Here is a 23,531-nt window from a genome sequence, read left to right as displayed (position 1 = left end):
TGACAATGTCTAGACACTGATGTCTCATGTGTACAATATCAGTCATGCAACAGATACATGATATCAATGGCTTACACAGAGAAGTCATTTTGGGAAGTGGTAGCTAAAAGCAAGTCAAAGCTGAGCATGTAGCATCGTGTGGTATGTTATCGTTTGAACCCACCTGTCCATAAAAGGCGACTCTAAAGTAAGTCCCCAGCAGACGTCGGCCGGACTGCATCACCTCTAATATCTTCGCATAAGCTCGCTGCAGTGTGTCATACAATCGCCTCAGTTTCTACAGGAGAAAGAGAGACAGTTATCTGAGGGAGTGTGTGAGATGTTTGAACAGCTAGCATGTCAATGTTTACATCTGTGCTGTAAAATGTGCTGTCACATTGCAATAGCTTTTCATTTTTTCATCAAGTTTTCATTTCTTTTAGCCTTTTCGCTTGAAACTATCATCTTTGGCTTGCTTAATATGAATTGTGAAAAGTGTCAAATTTAACACATTTTTAACAACATAAAAATAAATGAATAAGAAAGGACTAGGAACAAGAGCAGGAAATGACAAGTCAGATATGATGAGTGAACTAATCACTAGACAAATTCTGCAAATGTATGTAAACTTTAAAGTATGCTTAACTTTAACAAGTGTGTCACTGTTAGCAGAGGTACAAAGTGTCTCTTGCAAACACTTTTCCTCAGAACTGACTCTTTATTAGTGTACAGTAAACTGACTTTGGCTAAAAAAAACATGTTGTTTTATGACACATATTTTTAAATAAACCATCCTGTCCGACACTGTGGTGCCATTTACTCAAACATCTAAAGACAAAGGTATGGAAATTACTTGGGGGGGAAAAATGTCAACAAACTGTCAATATTATAACAACACTATAATCATACATAATTTATGGGTGTCATTTAAAAAATTAATATGGAAAATCAAATGAAATATAATTAAATACAAAAAATGTCAATTAAAACCGAATTAAATAATGACTAAGAAGTTGCTCATTTATTTGCACAAGGCAAAGGCACAAAATAAACACAGGTTTTCTTATTTGTTCACCTTTGCTAGCATAATATATAGACCAGTTTTTTAACGGATGACTTTTTTAAAATTTACTAACACCATTTACAGAACACGATCAATCATTTAACAACATTTAAATGTAAAGAGATGCCATAAAAAGCCATGTGATAACTATCACACACATTTGTTGTTATTTAATGGAGTGAAACAACTCAAGATCTATGATTTGCATGCGTGTCTGTTGGTGGAAACGGTTTTAAACAAAGGACAGACTTCTGGAAGGATCAAAATTCTCACGATAGCGCTGGCACTGTGGTAAAGTTTCCATGTAGAAGAGTTTATTTATGAATGGCTTTCCAAACAGTGACTATAGAAGGCAGAGGATGATGTCTCTTAATCACTTCAAAGAAGGATTCTTACATTTATAAAATGTGTGGTTTATGCTAACAAGGGTTTGCCAAGTCATTGCTATGAGGTTGCTGTGTTGTGCTTACTAGCATGCAGTGCTGTTATCATTAAATAAAACTGAAAAGTATTGAATGCAAAAGTTATAAAGATTTTCAGCAATTGAAATAAAACTAAACTAAATGAAAATTACAAATGTTGTCTTGGCAGCTAACTTAAGTTGCAGTACTAAAATTACTACAACTGAAATAAAAATGTATTAAAGCTAAATATAAATTGATTAAAATTACAAAATAAAATGACAACAAATATATTTTCAATATTATTTTAAATTTAAAACATTTTTTAAAGTGTTAATAAATATTATAAAAGTATATAAATAGCACTAAAATAATACTTTTATGTATCTATGATATTCTGGTCCCTAGATATGTAGGGGATTTTTTCATACTTCATTCAGAAATCATACTCATAATTTTCCACATTAACTGAGAAGTAACTGAGTAACTGAGAAGTGAAAGTGAAACAGATCAATGTTGTGTTCATAATAACAGATAATGCCCTCGCTGCCTGACTGAGCTACTTTATTCCTTTCACACCTGATCAGAGTTTGCTTATGCTTTCTAAGTTTTGTTATTGAGTAAGGAGCTTCAGTCTGGTAAAAAAAACAAAAAAAAAAACACATGCGCCACAAAGTCACAGCATTGTGAAAGAAAAGAATTGGGCAACTAGCACTTGCCAAAGGAAGATGAGCACATTTCCTGAATCTACATAGCATCGTTTCTCACCTCAAACTCATGCCGTTTTTCGTAAACTGGAATGATGAGTCTCGCAATGTGTGTTATGAGCTCAAACCTCTCGGCTTTCCATAGACCCTCCACGCACACCTCCAACTGCTCAACCAGGACATCCTGTCACACAAGTACAACTGTTTCAGCAATGCATCTTTTGACTTGTTCTTCAAACAAGTTCCTGGTACGGTCTTTTATGCGTTCGTTCTGTCGGCGTTGTTTACCTCGGTGTAGTACACATCTTGCATCCCTATATCTTCTTTCATAGCTCCTTCTTCCTCGATGTTCTGGGTGATTTTCTTAAAAGCTGCCAGTCCACTCGGGAACAGCTCTGAAACAATAAGATAACAGAATATATGCCACTATATTAAGACTAGCAAAAACTTTTAATACTGTATTCAACACCTATGAATCAAAAGTACAAGACAGTACAACTACAGACAGTGTACCTCTTGGTTTATCATTTAAACCTAATAAAATTGTGAATTGTTTTGCTTGAAAAGTGTGCTTGTGCCATGCGTCATTAAAATAAAGACGTCAAAGAAGGTCTGAAATTAACACATTTTTATCTTACCATGCTTTTTTTCTAGTGTGTGTAAATACAGTTTGGGACCACGATAAGCTATTGCATTATTAAAGATTACTAATGAAAAGCTGATGATTAGGATTATAAAATAACTGCATCACTGTTACCAACACATGACTTCTGAGAAACATACAGCAGTCCTTTTAAACAATGCCATTTTTATCACTGGTTTCTAGTTATGTAAATTTGAGGGATCTGTGACATCCTTTTAGTTTTATATTGTAGAAGTTTAGGGTGGCACAAACCTCTAAACTGCTAGCAGTTAACAAAATCTGTTTGCCATTTAATTGGCAAAAACCTTTTTGTAAAACAGACATTTTGTGTTAATGCATGCTTTATTTAAAATAAAAATGGAAGAGAAAGAAACAGGTTTAAAATTCTATCCACAGTACTTCAGACACATTGTTTCAGACTTTGCATTGCCATTTGCATTGTGCACCACAAGTTAGGACTAGGATAGTAAAGTGTTTGTCCCGAGTAGGACCAGTATTTGCATGAGGAAAATGAGGGAAATTACATGAGCCACAGGTATTTATTGTTTTTGTGTTGTTCATTTATATATATAAAAAAATGTAGCAAGAATAAATGCATCATTGTAATATGAGGTCAGACATGCATTCTGATTTTAATTTGTCAGTCAGTGTAAATTACAGTCACGTCTGATTTTTAGGACACAATCTAAGGAAGAATGCTTTTAGCCAAATAAATGAGCATGAAACCTTTGTTAAAAGTAAAGAAACCTTTGCAAACTTACTTTTCCTGTGCAAATACTCTGCCACCAATGCAGCAACATGAACATTACACATAGCAGCCTGTGAAAATACAAGAGCAGAGAAAATAAAGGTTGACATCACTAAGAAAACAAATCACATGCACAATGAACTGAACTTAAGCTCATCTATGTCAACTGATTTAGAGGTATAGTCCAATCAAAAATGAAAACTTGCTGAAAATGTTCTTGCCCTCAGGCCAACCATTCACTGCAGAGGATCCATCGGTGAGCAAGTGATGTAATGCTAAATTTCCCCAAATCTGTTCTGATGAGGGAAAACTCATCTACATTTTGGATGACCTGAGGGTGAGTAAATTTACATTTTTGGGCAAACTGTTCCTTTAACTATCCCCATTTATATGTTTTAGGGCATCCACTGCACAAGGAACTACTATTACATAATTTTTTCCATTGTTGGATGTATTCCCTGTATACGACAAAAATAAAAATATTAGGGAATGCTGCCAAGGAATTGACCTTTACTCCAATTCAGTTCCTGTTTTTCATTTTGTGGGGGATATATTTACATGAAGAATCAAACACTGCTGTTAACCTAAACATATCAGAAGAGTACGGAACAGATTAAGCCCAATTATTAAATAATTCATAAATCATGTAAACAGAAATAGTTAAACAGTACTGAACGTCTCTTGTGAACTGTTGTTAAATGATCAAGACTTGACCCGTGTTCAGTCAGGCAAAAGCCGTGACAGTTGCAATTACAAAGATTGTTTAAAGCATAACCTAAACGTTACTACCAGGAGGTGGTTTCCAGAGGGTTGCTCGCCATTAATTACGGCCATAAAATATAACCGATTTATATGATGCAATTGAAATCCCCAAACAGGCAGTTCAAAACAGAAATGAGGAAAGGTGAAAACTCTTCGGTTTAAAAAAAAAAAAAACATTTATCAATGCATCAGAAGACGATGTACTTGAGTTTGTAGAATGAGTTTATTAGGCATGTGCATAATGCCTAATAAAAGTATTAAAGTCTGACCAAATATATTGTGCCCTTGTAAGTTTCTGCCTGTCCATAGACCTAAAAACTTTAAACTTAACGTAACTAAATTTTGCCCTATAGCAGCCTTTTTAATGCCTTCTATAAAAGTAAAATATTAAATGAAATGTATTTTTTTTTAAATATATCAATAGATCAATTAGATTGTACCAGAAAAGATGTTAACATCAAGTCTGGAAGCTGATGGTTTAAAAAGAACTGGCATTTGGTATTTATATTAACCGATGCAAATGTATTGGTAATAAAATTGAAAACCGAATGAAACAATGTTTGACATATTATGATAAACACCTGAAAAACAAACGCTGTGTTTCCTCTGAAATTTCCACCGTAAAGCAGATGATATGATCTGCAGCCCGTGTGCAGAATGACATTCGGTGTGTACTTGCACCTACAGGGTGAGGCGGGGCTTAAAAATGGCCTACAGGCATCATGACTGAGCAAGCATCTAATTTCATTCATGCAGAATGAGTTGAGGCCAAAACAAATTGACACAGAGCCTTTCCAATGCACCTGTACCAACAAAACAACACTGCATCACACGCTCAAAATAACATACCTCAGAGAAGTCTCCATTCTTGCTGTGTGCTCGTGCCATGCTGTCCAGCCAGGTCCGCCTGAGCTCTGGTGTGCTGGCGTACGATCGGGCGAGACTGTACTGAAGGTCGAGCAGCATTTCTGGGTCTTTTTCGTGCTCACGCATCTGAGCAGTGGCCATCAAAACCGTTCGAATTCTCATCGTCAAACCCTTCACTTCAGATGGAAACGTGGTGGTCTGAGGAGACATTTAGATTATATCAATTTCAAATGTTAACAAATATATACCAAGAGAAGCAAAAATACTGTGCACAATTATTATTACTGTAGAGGTTACAGCTGTTCATGCAAGTCACATTCCTCTGTGCTATTTTTAAACTCCTGGTCTATGCAAATTTTGTCACAAGAATCTCACAAGAATGACTTACATGTACAGTCATAAAGACTATCATATTTTTTTAAACGATGAGTTCACTTCCTAATAATTTATGTCTTCCAATATGTTCTTGTATTTTCTTCTTCAGTTGAAAAGAAATTAAAGGGGTGGCTGATTGTGATTTAACTTTTTTAAACTTTAGTTAGCGTGTAATGTTGCTGTTTGTTACGACGCTGAAAGTTCAATGCAAATGGAGATATTGTCTTTTAAAATTCTGGCAGTTTAACGCCTACAAATATGGCTGGTAGGGACTACAACGAGTTACTTCCTGGGTTTGTGACGTCACAAACCATGATAAACCCCACCCCCGGGAACATGCAACAAAGGGGGCGAGGTCCATGTTGCACTCAAGCGTGCAATTTTAATATTTAAATGACCGACTGTTTCGCTAAGTAAGACCCATATTCCTCAGCTGGGATCTTGGACCTTCGACCCATTGGCCGCTACTGAAGTCCACTCTATGGAGAAAAATGTTCTCCTCAAAAACAGTAATTTCTTTTCGAATGAAAAAGAAAGACATGCTTTCGTCATCCCACTACTATTGTTTTGATCATAGTTTAACTTTTCTGGCATACAACCTTTATTGTTATTAAGTCTATTATTTAGTCTATTATTATTATAATTTGCTCTGCTGTAAATAGTTATAAATCAAAAATATTTAATAAAATAAAGAATTAAAAAAGACACCTTGGATGATATGGGGGTGAGTAAATTATCATGAAATGTTTATTCTGGAAGTGAACTAATCCTTTAACAAAGCTGAACTCAAGACCACTCAGTCTTTTTTCCTACACTGCATTTTGGTGTTTTTGAAGCTCAACGATGTGTTCTTTGTGTGTGAATGGCTTTGTTTTTAAAAAGAGGTTTGACAGTTGTTTGGGGTTGTGGTTTTTACAATTACTTTGAAAATATTTTCTCTTCTGTATTCAGAACATGACACGTGTCATTTATTACACAGCTCTCTGTAATGCTTGATTCTTACATGTGTTTCACACCGCAAGCTTGAGCTCTGCGCCAGCTTGACATCAGCGTAACTACATCGTCACTGCAGACTTACGAAAGCATTCACACTGGAAACGTTTCTACAGCGTCATAGCAGCAGCTCCAAAGCTACATATTTCTTCACAAAGACAACTATACATTTGTTTTTAGACGTTGGTCACTTATAAACTTTAACTTTTATAAAGTTTTGAAAGTTCGTTAACATGGAGAACCGCATGTTAATACGGAGATTCGCATGTAAAGTGTAACAAGATAAACAACTCCGATCATGTCATTTCAGTCGTACTATATCAGGGGTTGGCAACCTTCCGGGCATGAAGTGCCATTTTTTATTTTTCTGTAGACTGGCACAGGTTAATTCCCACACTTTAACAGTATTTATAGCTCCAAACAGGCTGTGTGACTATGAGGAATGATTACTTCAAAATGTACGTCATCCCTATTACTAGGAAGTATCCCTTTGTCATAGCTTGCCGACCTTTGTGCTGTATACTGTAAATAAACCTTGACTCTATTTTCTATAAAATGAAACCCAAGGATTTTGGTATTAATACTAATAGGCCATTTATTTTTTATAAAAATATAAATCCATGGCTAGGTTAATACATCAGGCCCCTGATGTTCTGGATGGCACAAATGTGTGTTGTGTTACATGTATAAATAAATTATGAAAAACATGCTTTGTTTTGTAATGGCTTTCAAAGAGTTTTGGGGATATTTACCACTTATAAACAGCCCCTTAATGAAAATAATTAGTTTGGTAGTTTGAAAAAAAAAAATAAATAAAAAAAATAAAAAAAAATAAAAATGACTGTAGATTCCAGCTTGTATTTTCTACTGCACCTTCATGGCTTTATCACTGTTGGCAAAGTTGTTGATGATGGACAGTGACTCCTGGAAACGTGAGCTGCCGGTTAGCGCCACATCAGCGATAAGCTGGCTCACAGCGATGATGATCTAATGGTCAGAGAAGAAAACAGACAAAATATACATTCTTAGGTCACACAAGAAAAGGCAAAAGTTAGTGTACTTGTTTACCAAGGGGACAAAATTGTCATTGAAATTCAAGCTTGAGATTTGAGAAAAGAAGAGTGAAGAAAAAGATAAACTAAGGTAAATCGAACATGTGAACATAATATTGTTATTGTCCATTAAGCTGAAATTTATGCAAATATATTATGCAAAATAATACAGCCAGTATGAAAATATAATTGAATTGTGTGTAGAGACATAAACAGCCAGCTATAAAATTTGCCTTGGCAAGACAAAGGAGTAAGCCATTTTATTTCACAGATGTCTAAATTGTAGGGGTGTAATGGTACACAAACACGGTTCAGTACGTACCTCGGTTTTAACGCCACGGTTTGGTATGATTTCGGTACAGCAGGGGGAAAAACTAAACTTTTTTTCTTGGTTATGGAACAAGTTGCTCTTTCTTTAAATACATTCAGTTATAGTTTAAATTTTCTTAGTGATAAAAAAATCTACCTCAGCTTATGCTTCAAACTATAGGGAGCCCTTTTATAAGGTTATAAGGTTACAATTAGGCCTAACAACTTAACCCAAACTTAAATTTAATTACTATTTATTTTTAAATAGATAATCAACACTCAACTTAAAAAATAAATAAATAAAATTGTATGCAAACATGTAAACTGCACATAATGCAGTTTTTAAATTAACTTATAAATAATAAAATTTCTAGGCAATTTGTTAAAATATATTCAATTACACAGTGGCTGTCATAGCATGTTTCATAACAGATTTCTCTAGTGAACTAACGAGCTGTAGACACTGATGACTTAATGAAATGCTACGTGACATTTTATTTTGTTTTGTTGATGTCTTTCCGCGGTTGAAACACTGATTGAGCAATTACATGAGGCATGAGATGTTCAGTCATGTTTATTCACATTAAAACTAGTAGTACAGAGGAAGGAATGATCACGTTCACTCGCGCTCCGCTCTGCACGCGTCTGCAGCACGTCACGGCTCAGACATGGGAACCGGAGCTGATCGTGGCCGCTCGAGTCAATGCTTGTGTTGGGTTTATACCAGCATGTTTCTGAACTGTCCAATAAATGGCTCTCCAAGGCGTTTATACAGCGATCTGTCATGCCACAAAGACTGTCAAAACACCATTTATTATTTGAATTTCCTGGAAAAAAAAAAATAAATACTGTATTGTTTGGTACACATACTTATTGAACCGTTTCGGTACGAATACATGTACCATTACACCCCTACTAAAATGTCATTTCCATCACAGGATGCTTTTAAACACATTATGTGAGACGTGGTGGAAATGACACTGTATGTTCAAGGTTTTCTCGTGATGCTTTAGGGTGTGTTTACATGACACCATTTTAACTAAAAATGGAAGACTTTTTGTACGTTTTGGTCATCCATTTACAAGACAACGTACATCATTGCTGTATAAATGTACCCTTATATTTACTGTTGGACACTGTAATAAGACAAGTTAAATCCAAAGTGTGAAAAGTGAGTTCATTTACCAAAAGCCCTCGAGGCCTAAATTCTATAATAATAATAATAATAATAACAACAACAATAATAGCTAAAGGAACGCGCTCATACAGCACATTAGGTTTCACGGAGTGAAAGTGCAACCAAAAAATACAGTTTAGCCGGTATAGAAGATAGGTCTAAAAGCATTGTGAATTCAGAGTGAATGCAAAAGGTACTAACAATTTGTTTTCATTTATGAGGGTGCAACTGAAATGTATATTATAAATCAAAAAAGTAAAGTTGTTGCTTTGCATTGAGTAGAAATTATCTAGATGCCTTAAGACATGTGAGAGAGCGGTATTTAGCTAAAGTTCAAACAACAAGTGAATGTGGCTTGACCCGTTTCACTGGCATTATGAGGTTTTATTACACCATGCAGACTGCATCACATGCTTACGCACCTTGAGCAAACCTTTTATGCATTTGATAAGAGCACATTCAAAAGACATTAAGACACCTAGACTGTCTACGTAATATCAGATACACAGAAATGTTTACGATCTAAGCTTGACACACCGGATCGCACGCAAGTCAGCACGCACAAACACGAACGTAAACAGTCTTACTACCATTCAAATGTTTGGGGTCATGTTTATGTTTTGTTTTTGTTTTTTCCAGCAGGGATGCATTAAATTGGTCAACAAATTAACAGTCAGTTTTTACAAAATACATGTTTCAAATAAATGCTGTTGTTCTGAAACTTTCCATTCAACAAAGAATCCTGAAAAAAAGTATTCACTTGTTGTTTGAATGCAAAAAAAATAAAAATATTAAGCAGCACAACTATTTTCACCATTGATAATAATAATAAATGCTTCTTGCGCACCAAATCGGCATATTAAAATGATTTCTGAAGGATCATGTGACACTGAAGACTGGAGTAATGGCTGCTCAGCTTTGTCATCGTCACAGGAAAAAAAACAATTAATTAATTACAATTACAACAGAAAACAGTTATTTTAAATTGTAATAATATTACTCTTTTTACTGCATTTTGGCAGTATTGGTGAGCAAAAACATAAAAAAATCTTAACCTCAGTAGTTACTTTCAGAGGTCAGCAATTCACTGAATCAAGTCTCCATTAAGCCCGGCTCACACTGTGCGATTTTGGCCACGATTTGGTCGTCTGAGACAAATTTTGAAAATCCTAAAAGATTCCTTATAATCCTAAACTAAAATCTGTCTTTGTTCACCGACAGCCGATTAATGGCTGTTGCGATCAAATTTCACCTCCGACGAAATTCTGGCAGTGTCAGAAGATTTGGCGCACAGTCCTGCAGTGTGACTACCCCTACGATGAATGTCAAATTGTCTCTGTTTTTCAAGACAAGCTATGAGCAGAATTAACACTAGAGAATTATTCTATCAGCCATAAACTCCGACGCTCCCATCCTCCGCTCACGGAATTCATCTGATATGTTGCCTTTTCTATATAAACACTGGTTGCGCCGCTGTTTTCATGTGGGTGTGTAGAGCTGCATACACTATTCTTCTTAAATACGCTGGTATTGCCGCCGTTCATATACTTTTCATGACAGCCAACATTTCGGTCTGTTTGCAATGCAGTTCGCAGTCACTGGATGTGTATGGGTTGATAATGTAAAACACCAGTTTTTAACTCGTCTTGACTGTCGTACAGTCTGACATTAATGACAATTGAGATCCCATTGTGTGACATGATCATCATGGTCGTACAGTCTGACAAGTACAATCCTAAAGGACTTAAAAAAAATAATAAATTCGCACAGTGTGAGCCCAGCTTTAAATGAACTAAACCAGCAGGAGGTGGTCTGAGCACGATTAGCTAAACTAAAATGGACCAAAAAGATATCTAACTCCAATTTCAAAATCAGGAATAGTGTAAATGAAAGAGAACCGGGTGTTTATTTTTTATAAATGAGGTTTATGAGTTTTCATAAAATGTGAAAACACCCTTAAAAGCAATGTAGCACTGCAGATCATTTGACATTTCTAATTACTGCCCTCACATTCTTATTAGTTGACTCCAGACATACTTGACTCAATCACGCGATCACTAATTAGTTCTCCACTGCATGTTAACACATCAAGAGAATCAGCTGAGAGTCGTAGCTTTAAGACAAACATATAAAGCTTTGCAGACACTGTCAAATGATATAACTTATATTAGTTTTACTGCAGGTTTCATGTTCATAATCATATTAGTATTGTGTGCTTAAGCAGGAATTATTTACTTGTGAAACAGGGGAGTTTATTTGTCACCTAAAGTTACGCTACTGTTGAAAGGCACGCTATTGACAGAAAAAACTTTTATTCAGCAAGGATGCTTTATTTGATCAAAGGTTATTGTAAAGGCCTTTATCATCTTTCAAAAGATTTCTACTTCAAATAATTTCTGTTCATTAAGACTTTCTATTAATCAAAAAATCCTAGAAAAATGGAACAGCAAATCAGGATTAGAATGATTTCTGAAGGATCATGTGGCACTGAAGACTGGAGTAATGATGCTGAAAATTCAGCTTTTCCATTACAGGCATACAAAACTGTTTTGTATTTAAATATATTTGAAAATGTAATTTTAAACAGTAATAATATTTTATAATATTATTGTTTTACTGTATTTTTGATCAAATAAATGCAACATTTGTGAGTGGTAGTGTACATTTCTAGATCCAGATCCCATCATTTCACTTTTGCTAACAATACAAGTTAAGTTCTATCTGACGACTGCCGTCAATTAACACTAGAAATCATTTTGGCCCAATAAACCCTCTCAAGTTTGCAAAAACACACTAAACTTGTTTATAGTAATGCACAGTGCAAGAAGTCTAATGGGCAAGACATTACACCGAGATAAACATTACAACAAACACACTGCATCAGAAGTATTACAACAACTGGCTTTGTTTGCATTCCTATAACAAATAAAATATGGTGCTACCCAGGTCTACAGCGAAAAATTAAGAACCGCAAAACATTATGACAGCTGCAGTTTTGCCTTTGCCATGAACCAGTGGGTTGCACATCCTTTTAATTTGTGCTCCATTCAGTGCCTAATTACAAAATGACTTTTGATATATGTCATCTAAATGTTAATATAGATATTATGTTCTGCAACATCTAGACAGACCAGGGACTTATGTGAGGATCCTGTTTGTGGACTTCAGCTCAGCTTTTAACACTTTCATTCCAAACCTCCTCCTGCCCAAACTAACACAGCTCTCCATGCCCACTTCCGTCTGTCAGTGGATCAACAGCTTCCTGCTAGACAAGCAGCAGCTAGTGAGGCTGGGAAAATACACATCAAACACCCGTACGATCAGCACTGGCGCACCCCAGGGTTGTGTCCTCTCCAGCACTGCTCTTCTCCCTCTACACCAAGAACTGCAGATCTAAAGACCCCTCTGTTAAGCTCCTAAAGTTTGCAGACGACACCACACTGATCGGCCTCATTCAGGTTGACGAGTCTGCTTACAGACAGGAGGTTAAGGAGCTGGCTGTCTGGTGCAGTCTTAACAACCTGGAGCTCAACACGCTCAAAACAGTGGAGATGAACGTGGACTTCAGGACTTCAGTGAAACTTCCCTGCTCTCCCCCACACATCATCATGAACAGCACTGTAACGACAGTGGAGTCATTCAGGTTCCTGGGCACCACCATCTCCCAGGACCTAAAGTGGGACATTCACATAGACTCCATTGTTAAAAAGGCCCAGCAGAGGTTGTACTTCCTTTGGCAGCTGAGGAAGTTCAACCCGCCACAGAAACAGTTGAAACTGCTGAAACAGTTCTACTCCGCCATCATTGAATCCGTCCTCTGCACTTCTATAACTGTCTGGTTCAGCTCAGCTACCAAATCTGACCTCAGAAGACTACAGAGGGTAGTCCGGACTGCGGAGCGAATCATTGGTACAACCCTTCCCACTCTCCAAGAACTGCACTCATCCAGAGTGAGCAAAAGGGCTGGCAAAATCACTCTGGACCCCTCACATCCAGCACACTCCCTCTTTGAACTGTTGCCGTCTGGTCGAAGCTACAGAGCTCTGAGCACCAGAACGGCCAGGCACAGAAACAGTTTCTTCCCTCAGACAATCCATCTCTGAACACTTGACAATAAACGCGGAACACACAATATTTATACACTTATACACTTATTTATCTAACACACATACTTAGTCTACATTTCAATTTGCACATAACATACCTGTACATACAACTGTCTATTGTTAATATATACCTGTACATACAATTGTCAATTTGTATATTTTTATTCCTTATTTACTTGTTTTTCTTTTCTTTTTTTCTCTGTGTTTTTGTTCTGTCACTGTCATTCTGTTGCACTGTGGAAGCTTCTGTCACGAAAACAAATTCCTCGTATGTGTAAACATAACTGGCAATAAAGCTCCTTCTGATTCTTATTCTGAATATGACTATAATTGCATTTTAAATTTATGTTACTTATAATGATAAACAAAGATAGATTGTGAAATTAAATATTTATCATTCTTTAACTGCTCACCATACTAGTTTAGCATACTGTTAGCCTATTATCTCTTTGATCCATTATGTTTGATAATTTAAGAACACTGGAATAATAAAATATGAAACAACAATTAAATTGATCACATTTGATCTATTACTTGATAATTTGCTAAGAAGATGCAAATAATAATTTGCACTTACAATGTAAAGTTTTGGCAGCAAAAACAGTAATGTGTTATGATCTTGTAAACGCTCATTAAAGCATCTTACTCATGGACATTAATCACCCCTTTTGGGCTTCAAACGTGCAGCCTTGCAGTAGCCACCCATATTTTTAAGCATTAGGTTACGGTAATCATCTGTCTTACACAAAATACTTCCGCCCACATCCAAATGATCTTTTACCGCAAAGTACTGCGCAACAGTTGACTTTTGACAAGAAAACATTAAAATGATGGGCCAAGACGTGTGCTGACATACAATAAGATTACCAAAGAACAGAAGGGTTAGATTTGTCATTCATTTTGGCAAGCACACAACTGTTTTCCAAGTAAAATACAGTTGGGACTCATAACTTGTACATGTTAAAGTAGGAAAATAAAGAGGCAAAAAGAAAAAACAAAAACAAGGACAAGTTTAGTAAGGTGAAATAATAGTCTTCTTAGATTAATTAGGTAGCTAATTAAACGGAGATGTTTGTATGAAATTGTTATTATATACCTGTAAGTGCATGCGCAGGAAGCTTTTCCTCTTGGTGTACTCAAAATTGTTCCTCATGAGTAAATATAGAAGGGCAGATGCTTCCCCACGTAGGACACTTAGTTTAGACATACAGCACTTCAAGACTTCATAGCACAGCGAACCACACAGAGTTACACGGCCCTTAAAAAGGGGAACCTGGAACTAAAATATATAGATCGAGACACAAACAAATTAATGTTCAAGTAGGACATACTGAAACATCTTGAAAACATCTTACATTGTTGCAATTGAAGGTTGTGGTCATTTTTAAACCTGTAGTTTACCCAAAACAAAAACTATTTCCATTAATTACTCAACATTATCCTTTGTTCCAAACCTGTATGCTAAAAATGTTTAAAAAAATAAATAATAAAGCTGCACCTTTTGCAATTGCATTAACATTTGGTTTGGGAACCACATGATGGTGAGTAAATAATTATTTTCTAAGGGAACTATTCCTTTTGTAAAAGAAATACGTTGATCTCACCTTGATGATAAAGGCTCGCAGAGAGGCAAAGATGTGTTTGATTGCTGTTTCTGATTGTCCAGCTTTTAGTAAAGTGAGGTACGTGTCAAAGACCTTCGTCATCAGGGCATTGTGACCATCACTGTCCAGCAGTTGATTCTGTCAAGATCCATTAATTACATTATCAGTTTGTGGAAGAATCAACCTAAGTAAACCTTTCGCTTCGTTATGAACACTATGATAAGAATAACTGCAGGTTCCTCTCTCTTCTTTAAGTGCTGGTGATTACCTTGAAGCTCTGAGAAAAGAGCGAGAGGACGTCCAGCACGGTAAGGCAGGCCTCTGTCGACATATTCCCCTCAAGCAGAGACTGATGGTTGACCTCTGCTTCTGTGGAACCTCCAGCTGAAATACAAGATTACAAATGCATGTTAATATTACAATGCAACTTAAAACAATTGACTTTAATCAAAAAGTTTCTACAAACTTTTCTTGTTAATATCATAGTCATAAGTCTAGATTTAAGAATACAAATTAATTACAGCTATGGTCAAGAAATTAAGGACTATATGGTAAAGGAAACTTAAAGCTGTTGTGTGGCATTTTTTGATGTTCAAACCAGCTTGTTATACACTACTGTTGAAATGTTTGAGGCCAGTAATTTTATTTCATTTTTTCTGAAAATGTGTACTTTTGTTCAGCAAGGATGCATTAAATTAATCAAAAGTAACATTTATAATGTTACAAAAGATTTCCATTTCAAATAAATAAATTTTTTAGCTCTCTCCTCAAAGAATCCTGAAAAAAATATTAAGCACGATTTCAATGAAATATTAAGCACCAGAACTGCTTTCAACATTGATAATATTAATAAAAACAAATGTTTCTTGAGCACCAAATTAGCATATTATAATGATTTCTGAAGGATTGTGTGACACTGAAGACTGGAGTAATGATGCTGAAAATTCAGCTTTGATCACAGGAATAAATTACATTTTAAAATATACATTAAAAAACAAAAAAAAACAATTACTACAATATAATATTTATTTATTTTATCAAATAAATGCAGCTCTGGTGAACATAACACACTTGTTATATTTAAAAAAAAGCAAGATTGTCAGCTGAGACTTGTGACAACGGAATTTAAAGTTTGAAGGTAAATTAAGTTGTTACATTACATAACATTTTGTTATGATACATTTAATTAGGTAAAGTTTTTTTAGTTTAATTTTGTTCATTGCATTACAATATGTTACTTTTAGTTTTGTTTTGTAGTAATATCATTATAGAATCAGAAAAGCCAAGAAAATCATGTAGCATAATGCAATTTTTCACAGAACGAAAGGGAATAAAATAACAGGAGTACACCAATTACCCATGTTCAGGGTTAATGAGGTGTCCATAGTGCTGAACTGCTGCAGCTTTGCTTGCACTAGGCTTCCTCGACCTCGCAGCACCGGCATGGTCTGAGACTTCCTCTCAGATGAAAAGAGTTTCGACACCCAGGGTTCCTGGCTTCTAAACAACGCACACAAACAGAGCCTTATTGTCCACAACAATGCTAATCTTGATACCACTGCTTATCTGAAAGCACAGGGGATAATGTAATGTAAAGATCTGGCTTTTGATGACACGATAGCAGGCAGCGTGTCACAGCTGTAGTTCATGTAAATATGAGTGATCTGAATGTGGTTAATTTTCAAATGGGAAACATGTTGTCGTTGTTGAGTCTCTATCAAGCATACCTGCTGATGTTTCGCTTGCCCACATAGCGGAACTGGACTATGCAGATCCTAGAGACAGAGAAGACTGAAGATTAGAATATTATGTGATAGAAAGCCAAATAAAGATTAAAAAGAGGGTCATGATTTACTTTCTGGCAACAAACTTTTATATTTTTCTCCAATCATCAGGGCCGGAAACCCAGATTAAGACCTGAAGCATTCCGCAAGTGTGCAGTTTCTTCCAGCAACACAAGCTGGATTTGACATTTTTGTCAGAACATAATTCTTAAAGCAACATTGTGTGCTGCATTCTCAGCGAAGATTTGTTTTTTGTTTTTCAGATATATGCTGTTCTTTTAAACTTTATTTATTAAAGAACCATGAAAAATGCGTCACTGTTTACACAAAAATATTAAGCAGCACAACTGTTTTCAGGAGTGATGAGAAGAAATGTTTCTTTAGCAGCAAATCAGCATATTAGACTGATTTCTGAAGGATCATGTGACACTGAAGACTGGAGTAATGATGCTGAAAATTCAGCTTTGCTTCACAGGAATAAATTACATTTGAAAACATATTAAATAGAAAATAGTTCTTTTAAACTGTATTAATATTTACTGTTTTACTGTATTTTTGATCAAATAAATGCAGCCTAAGTGAGCATAAGAGACTTTTCAGTCTTTTACCATCTCATTGTGTTACACAAGATAATAATAATAATAATTAGATCAACATTGGTCAGACAAGTACAAAACCTCATGGTAAACTTAGTATGTCACTCACTCGAGCAGACTGAGGAAGTTCATGACGTCTTGTGGGTTGACTTTAGACCAGTAGGCCATCAGAGTATCTACAGGAAGACATTGAGTAACATACAAACAGAAGAATTAATGCAATATAGCTCAACTCTTCCTGTTCTCAGGACAGACAACCAATCCACAGGGTTCCCACGTTCTCTGACAAATGGCCCAAAATAATACTTTTCAGAAATTATTTAAAAGGGATAGTTCACCCAAAAATGAAAATTATGTCATGATTTACTCACCCTCAAGCCATCATAGGTGTATATAACTTTCTTCTTTCAGACAAACTGGCGTTATATTAATAAACTATCATGGTTCATTCAAGCTTAATAATGGCAGTGAATGGGGTTTAAGATTTTGAAGTCCAATAAAAGTGTATCCATCCATCATAAAAAGTGTGCCACAATGCTCCAGGCCTTCTGAAGCGATTTGATGCGTTCCAGTGGATGACGCAAGACGTAGTGTAAGAACCGTTGAGAATATGCTAGTCTCGTAAGAAACAAGTTTTGTTCACATCTAGGGATGGGTACCGAAACCCGTTATTAAATCGGTCTTGGGGCTAAATTATGAAAGACCGGAGTATCGATAAGCTCTGACGTTATCGGTTCTGCTGTCGGTACTGGAGAAATCAAGAAAACACACATACATTTATTGTTACTATATATACACATTATTTTGCAAATTATATTTCACCAGAGTTGCCAGCTGTTTTTATGTGCAATAATATTCAAACATCTGTCTATGATACATTTTTGCTATTCGCAATTCAGAAACGAGAACTCGCTTACGCGGAGGAGTTTCAGCACGTGCAACATGAAAGCCCTGTTTAATTATGATAGAAGAGAGAACTATCTATTCAAACATCTGCTTATGCTTTAGGCCTGTGGCTGTTATATTAAGCTTAGTTTTTTTTTTTTTTTAGATTTTGGCTTCTAAGTATTATAGCCGTGTTTCTTCTAGCACAACTTCCTTCCCTTTATAGCGGTGCGCATTCGTTCCTCCCTAACCAAAACTTAACGTCAGAATCAGCTCAATCGGTGATTATTGTAAAATGCTGTCTTTACTGCTGCTACATTGCGGGACATGTTTGATAATAAAACGTTGAAAGCACAATCAGCGAGAGACGCTGTTCCCCAGGATGAAATGTGTGTGCGCGCGCTCCAAAACGGACAAGCAGATTACACTTTGAGCTTCAGGCGCATCCAAACGATCAAATGCACACAAAATGTCAAAATGGCCAGCTACGAGTATTCACTTAAACACAGTTTATGTCTTAAGTGGACGAGATCAGTTGGGAGAAAATCCGATGTGTGTCAATATTTTGTCTTAAAGTGACAGACTGGTGCTTGGGCCATCAATGTTAAATAACAAAATGCAAAGAGAAAATCACCCACAGCTCTTAATCTGAATAACGTTATAGCTTTAATAAGCATTAATCTATCAATACATACAGTGAAAATTATACAGTGTTATTTTACATTTTAATTTTTTGGTTTTACGTTTGATTACTTTTAGATTTCTTTTGTAGCTATTACTTACCTGAACATTAATGTTAGTAGACCTTCATGGAAAAATGAAAGCACTGTTTATTTAATTTCATTTAATTTGTATATTTGTTGGTTTGTTTTACTTTGTTTCTTTGTTCATGTTCTTACTGTATCTTATGTATATAAAACACTAAAAATGCCTGCACACTGGTGCATTTACAAATTGATGTTTTATATTAATTTAATTAAATATTTATTTTACATTTCAGAATATAAAGCAATGTTAATCCAGCTCCTAATCTGTCTCATTCATATATATATATATATATATATATATATATATATATATATATATATATATATATATATATATATATATATATATATATATATATATAAAACAAAAGTACCGATAAGAATACCGTTAAAGTACCGGATCGATAAGCAGTATCAGTAAGAGTAGTAATACCGTTAATACCTTAACGATACCCATCCCTATTCACATCAAAGGAAAACCAGTCTCCTTTTGGTTCATATTGAAATCCTCTGACATTTTTATTTACAAATCCTTGTTTTATACTTCTAATTCGAGACCAGTGTTTTGCTTTGCTCTATCCACTGCGCTTCTGCGTTCGTCACTTCCGTGTTCATCACAGTGTTCGTGTACTACGTCATCCGCTGGAACACCGCTCTCTCATGAACGTGGATACGACAGTTAGCAGAAGCTAGAGATTACGGTTTATAAAGTTTAAAATATGGATCCTTTTCTTACAAAAATGAATCAAAAGTTTTCAGAAGGGATTTGTTAACCCCCGGAGCCATACAGAGCATAGATATATTTTTATTGGACTTCAAAATCCATTATAAAGCTTGGAAGAGCCAGGATATTTTTTTTTAATATAACTCAGATTGTATTCGTGTGAAAGAAAAAAGTCATATACACCTTGCATGGCTTGAGGGTGAGTAAATCATGGGAAAATTTTCATTTTTGGGTGAACTATCCCTTTACTGGGATGGATTTCATATTGGTTTTGGTTTTAGCAGATTTCAATTATTATTCTTATACTGTACAAATGTCTCTAATAATAACCTCAAAAAAAAAAGAAAAGAGCACTAATCATGTTTGTGGTCTTGCGATGTTCTAAGTGCTTTTTAAGAGCAAAAGAAATAAAATACATTCAGTGGAAATTTCTAAATGTAAATCACAATTTCAGGTTTTCTATGGGTGTTAAAATTTGAGTTTCTCACTCCTGCTTCATATTTTATCTGAAACACCCACTCAAGATCACTCTACAAATGAGCCGGCAAGCTGAGGTGGGAGTCATCATTATATTTTTTTGTGTTTGCACACTCTGACGTAAATAAGCCCAACACGGACAGCAGAGCGGAACGAGTGAAGGAGAAACTTTATCCCCTTGTATCACGCAAAAGTGACGATTCTAGTTCTGCGGTGAGTTTAGCTCCACCCTTTTGGTACCCTTTGCTGTGCTAGGTACCCCAACAGAAGGGAACCAAAAAAGTGGTACAGTATGGTTCGCTATTTTGGTAGCATTCACAACTTCTGACAATGGAAACGGACATAATTGCGTACCGTACTGTACTGTACTGAACCGTACCGCTCAGTGGAAACGAGCCGTAAGTGGTGTCTATGGCATCGTTTTGGGGTTGTTTGGGGTTATAGGGCATTAGCTGGTTGCAAAGAAAATTCTTGGTGGTTGCTAGTAGTTTTGAAAAACCTCTAACCCAAAGTAGTAATGTTGGAGAAGAGAGCCTGTGGCTATAGGATTAAAGCTGATCTGATAGTAAGGCTACAATGGTGACTATAATTCTGATGGTGTTTTATGGTGATAACAAAGTGTGCTTACCATCTGACAAAGTTCTTACAATATGCAGGAAACACAGGAGCAGTCCTCTGATCTCATACTTCCCCAAACGGCCAGCGGCGGGTACATTGCTCATAGTGGAACCGCGCCTGTGTAACTGAGCAGAAATGGGGAAAAAATTTTAAAATGATGCATAATTTGGGTGATGTTTAATAAGGTAACCTTCAATGTTGGGGCAACGTAATGAAAAACCTTTTAATTTTTTTTATTTTACATTTAATGAGTAATGCATTACTTGTTAAATTTATACTATAAAAACATAAGTTGTTTTTGTTAATGCATGTTACTGCATATTTAACTGATTAACTGACAAACAATTGCAATCTTGTCCCTTCCACAAGGAAAAATGGGTATATAAAGGCATGTATAGGAGTTAGAAAAAAAATTTAAATTATATTTAAAAAATTTCCAAAATATTATTTGTGGTGGACAAAAAAAAATGGTGCATGAAAAAAAAAAAAAAGAATGTATTATACTGTATAAATTCTAGTAAGTAAATTACATAATTTTATATATTATACACTACTAAGCAAAAGTTTGGGGTTAGCAAGATGTTTTAACGCTCACCAAAGCTGCATTTATTTAATCAAAAATACAATAAAAACAGTAATATTTTGAAATTAATAAAAATTTCAAATAACTGTTTTCATTGATATATTTTAAAATCTACTTTAATCCTGTGATGGCAAAGCAGAATTTTCAGCATCATTACTCCAGTCTTCAGGGTCACAAGGTCCTTCAGAAATCATTTTAATTTGCTGATTTGGCACTCAAGAAACATTTCTTATTATCATCATCACTGTTGAAAACAGTTTTACCATCAATATTTTTGTGAAAACTGTGATATATTTTTGACGAATGAAGTTCAAAAGAACAGCATTTATTTGAAATAGAAATCTTTATTGTCACTTTAAAGCATTCTCGGTAAATAAATATATTCATAAAAAAATATATAAATATATTTTCAATTTTGAACGGTAGTGTATATATAAAGAGCGAGGACTGTGTTATTCCACTGTGTTAATTTCTATAAAACTAACAATGCAATATAATACATAGTTATTTTTTGTTATATTGAGTAACATTACATGTAACATGTTACTTTTAAAAGTAATGTTCCCCAACACTCTCTGTTTCACCTCATTGATGTCTGGAGTGCCAGGATCTCCATACATAGAGCCTCTGGACTCTCCTTTCCTCATGTGTCCATTCTGGGTGATGACACCCGCTGTGAAACACACAAACATAGACGAATGTACACATACTGTACTGTGTGTGTGTGTGTGTTTTACTTATAACGTCCGTTGGCAAAAAACTTTGATACTCACAAGGTTCCTTATCAACGATTGTGCTGCTTCTGCGGCTGTCCACTGACAAATCATCCCGGTACTAAAGGAGCATGGGAAAATGCTTATCAGGCGCTTATCCGACTGCTGATCAAGAACTTGTAAGGTTAACATTTGCACTAGGACATGGCATTTAAAATGTAGCACTCTCATGTCTCGGGTTACAACAGTGCAAAAGTAAACCGATTCAGTAAATACTGAAACAACACACACACCCACAATCATCATGCAATGCTGTCAAAAGTAAACAGCTAAAACAAGGAAAACAACTGGTCCATCTGTAAACTCAAAGAAAGCATGTGTATTTATTTTTTTATTTTTTTTGGACTGATTCAGATTATACTTCTAATTCTGTACAACTAAAAATAACATTATGCAAAATCTCCATTTCAAAGGTATCAGATGGACATTTGAGAGTCGAATGAGAGTTGTTTTCCACTCCACAGTCTGTTTCTGTTAAGATAACAATGAAATATCAACTAAAGCCTGTTAATATTTTTAAACGCCTTTGATTTGTCTTATCTTTTTTGACTAACATTTGAGGAGTTTCAGTGGAGTTTTAATTTCGATTAAGCAATATGCATTTCATAAAATATTGATTGCACAAAACAGATGAAGACTGAGTCATTGTAGATCGTAGATAAGAGAGAAATGCATGTTTACCATGAGGCCGAGGCCATTTCTGCAGAGTTGCCCCGGGCTGTTCATATGACTCAGGTTCTGGTAGAGCAGCTCAAAGAGTGGCAGGTACAGCAGACAGATGCGGGCCTGCTGATTCTGTCATGAGATGAAAGAAATGATTAATGATTCTGAAGCACCGTAGCAGAAAGAACGGTCACTAGCCATTGACTGCAGCCAAAAAAGACTTTACATTAGTGTTTGTTTTACTGTGCATATTTCATTTATGCTTCCATGATTTTAATAATGCATAAATAAACATGCAGGAAATTTTTTTTACAATACACAATAATTCAAGCAATAATATTGTTATATTACATGAAAATATTTTTAAAAAATGCATGTGGTCATCGCTAAATGGTTGACAGGGTGTTATGGGTGGTTGCATACCGGTCCTAAAACTCAACGTTTTTTTTTTTAAATTTATTTGAGTTTTTGTCAACTCAAATAAAGCTGGAATAAAGCAAAATATAAATATTAGAATAAAAAAAAAATGTACCTTAAAATTCTTAAATTAAATGTTGCTTGGAAACTAACTTGAGAACTTAACTGCATTTAAGCTGAATTACTAAATATACAAAAATGAAAAATTAGAAAAAATATTAATAATAATAATAAATACGTCAAAAGCAAATAAAATAAATATAAAAAATAAAAGCCAATTCAAAATAATGGTATACAAATAATACCAAAAATAACGCTTTTCTCTATAATATTCACTAAATTATATGGCAAATAACACTATTCTGTTCAATTAAAGGATTAGCATTTGGAACGATGTGATAAAATGATCGTAGAACTATAATAAAATCCCTAACCTTGGCCTTAGCAAGCACCACTTG

The 23,531-nt window shown here is 35.2% G+C and overlaps 1 protein-coding gene across 2 annotated transcripts in view; it reads right to left on the bottom strand.

Moving 5' to 3' along the window:
* The window catches only part of dock11 (dedicator of cytokinesis 11), a 72,202-nt gene that overhangs the window by 11,098 nt on the left and 37,573 nt on the right, over positions 1-23,531 (bottom strand). For both annotated transcript variants that reach the window (XM_058780940.1, XM_058780941.1), the window contains 16 exons: positions 22,675-22,788; positions 21,994-22,054; positions 21,805-21,893; positions 20,648-20,762; positions 17,276-17,342; positions 16,514-16,561; positions 16,144-16,286; positions 15,055-15,170; positions 14,787-14,924; positions 14,279-14,461; positions 7,412-7,525; positions 5,153-5,368; positions 3,555-3,612; positions 2,439-2,545; positions 2,212-2,334; positions 164-277 (listed from right to left, as the gene is read on the bottom strand). In XM_058780940.1, the coding sequence (XP_058636923.1) occupies positions 164-277; positions 2,212-2,334; positions 2,439-2,545; positions 3,555-3,612; positions 5,153-5,368; positions 7,412-7,525; positions 14,279-14,461; positions 14,787-14,924; positions 15,055-15,170; positions 16,144-16,286; positions 16,514-16,561; positions 17,276-17,342; positions 20,648-20,762; positions 21,805-21,893; positions 21,994-22,054; positions 22,675-22,788 (1,806 nt within the window). The remainder of the gene's footprint in view (positions 1-163; positions 278-2,211; positions 2,335-2,438; positions 2,546-3,554; positions 3,613-5,152; positions 5,369-7,411; positions 7,526-14,278; positions 14,462-14,786; positions 14,925-15,054; positions 15,171-16,143; positions 16,287-16,513; positions 16,562-17,275; positions 17,343-20,647; positions 20,763-21,804; positions 21,894-21,993; positions 22,055-22,674; positions 22,789-23,531) is intronic.

This window comes from Onychostoma macrolepis, chromosome 07 (genome assembly GCF_012432095.1).
Source record: "Onychostoma macrolepis isolate SWU-2019 chromosome 07, ASM1243209v1, whole genome shotgun sequence".
Lineage (NCBI taxonomy): Eukaryota > Metazoa > Chordata > Actinopteri > Cypriniformes > Cyprinidae > Onychostoma > Onychostoma macrolepis.
This window is presented reverse-complemented; position numbering and strand designations above follow the sequence as displayed.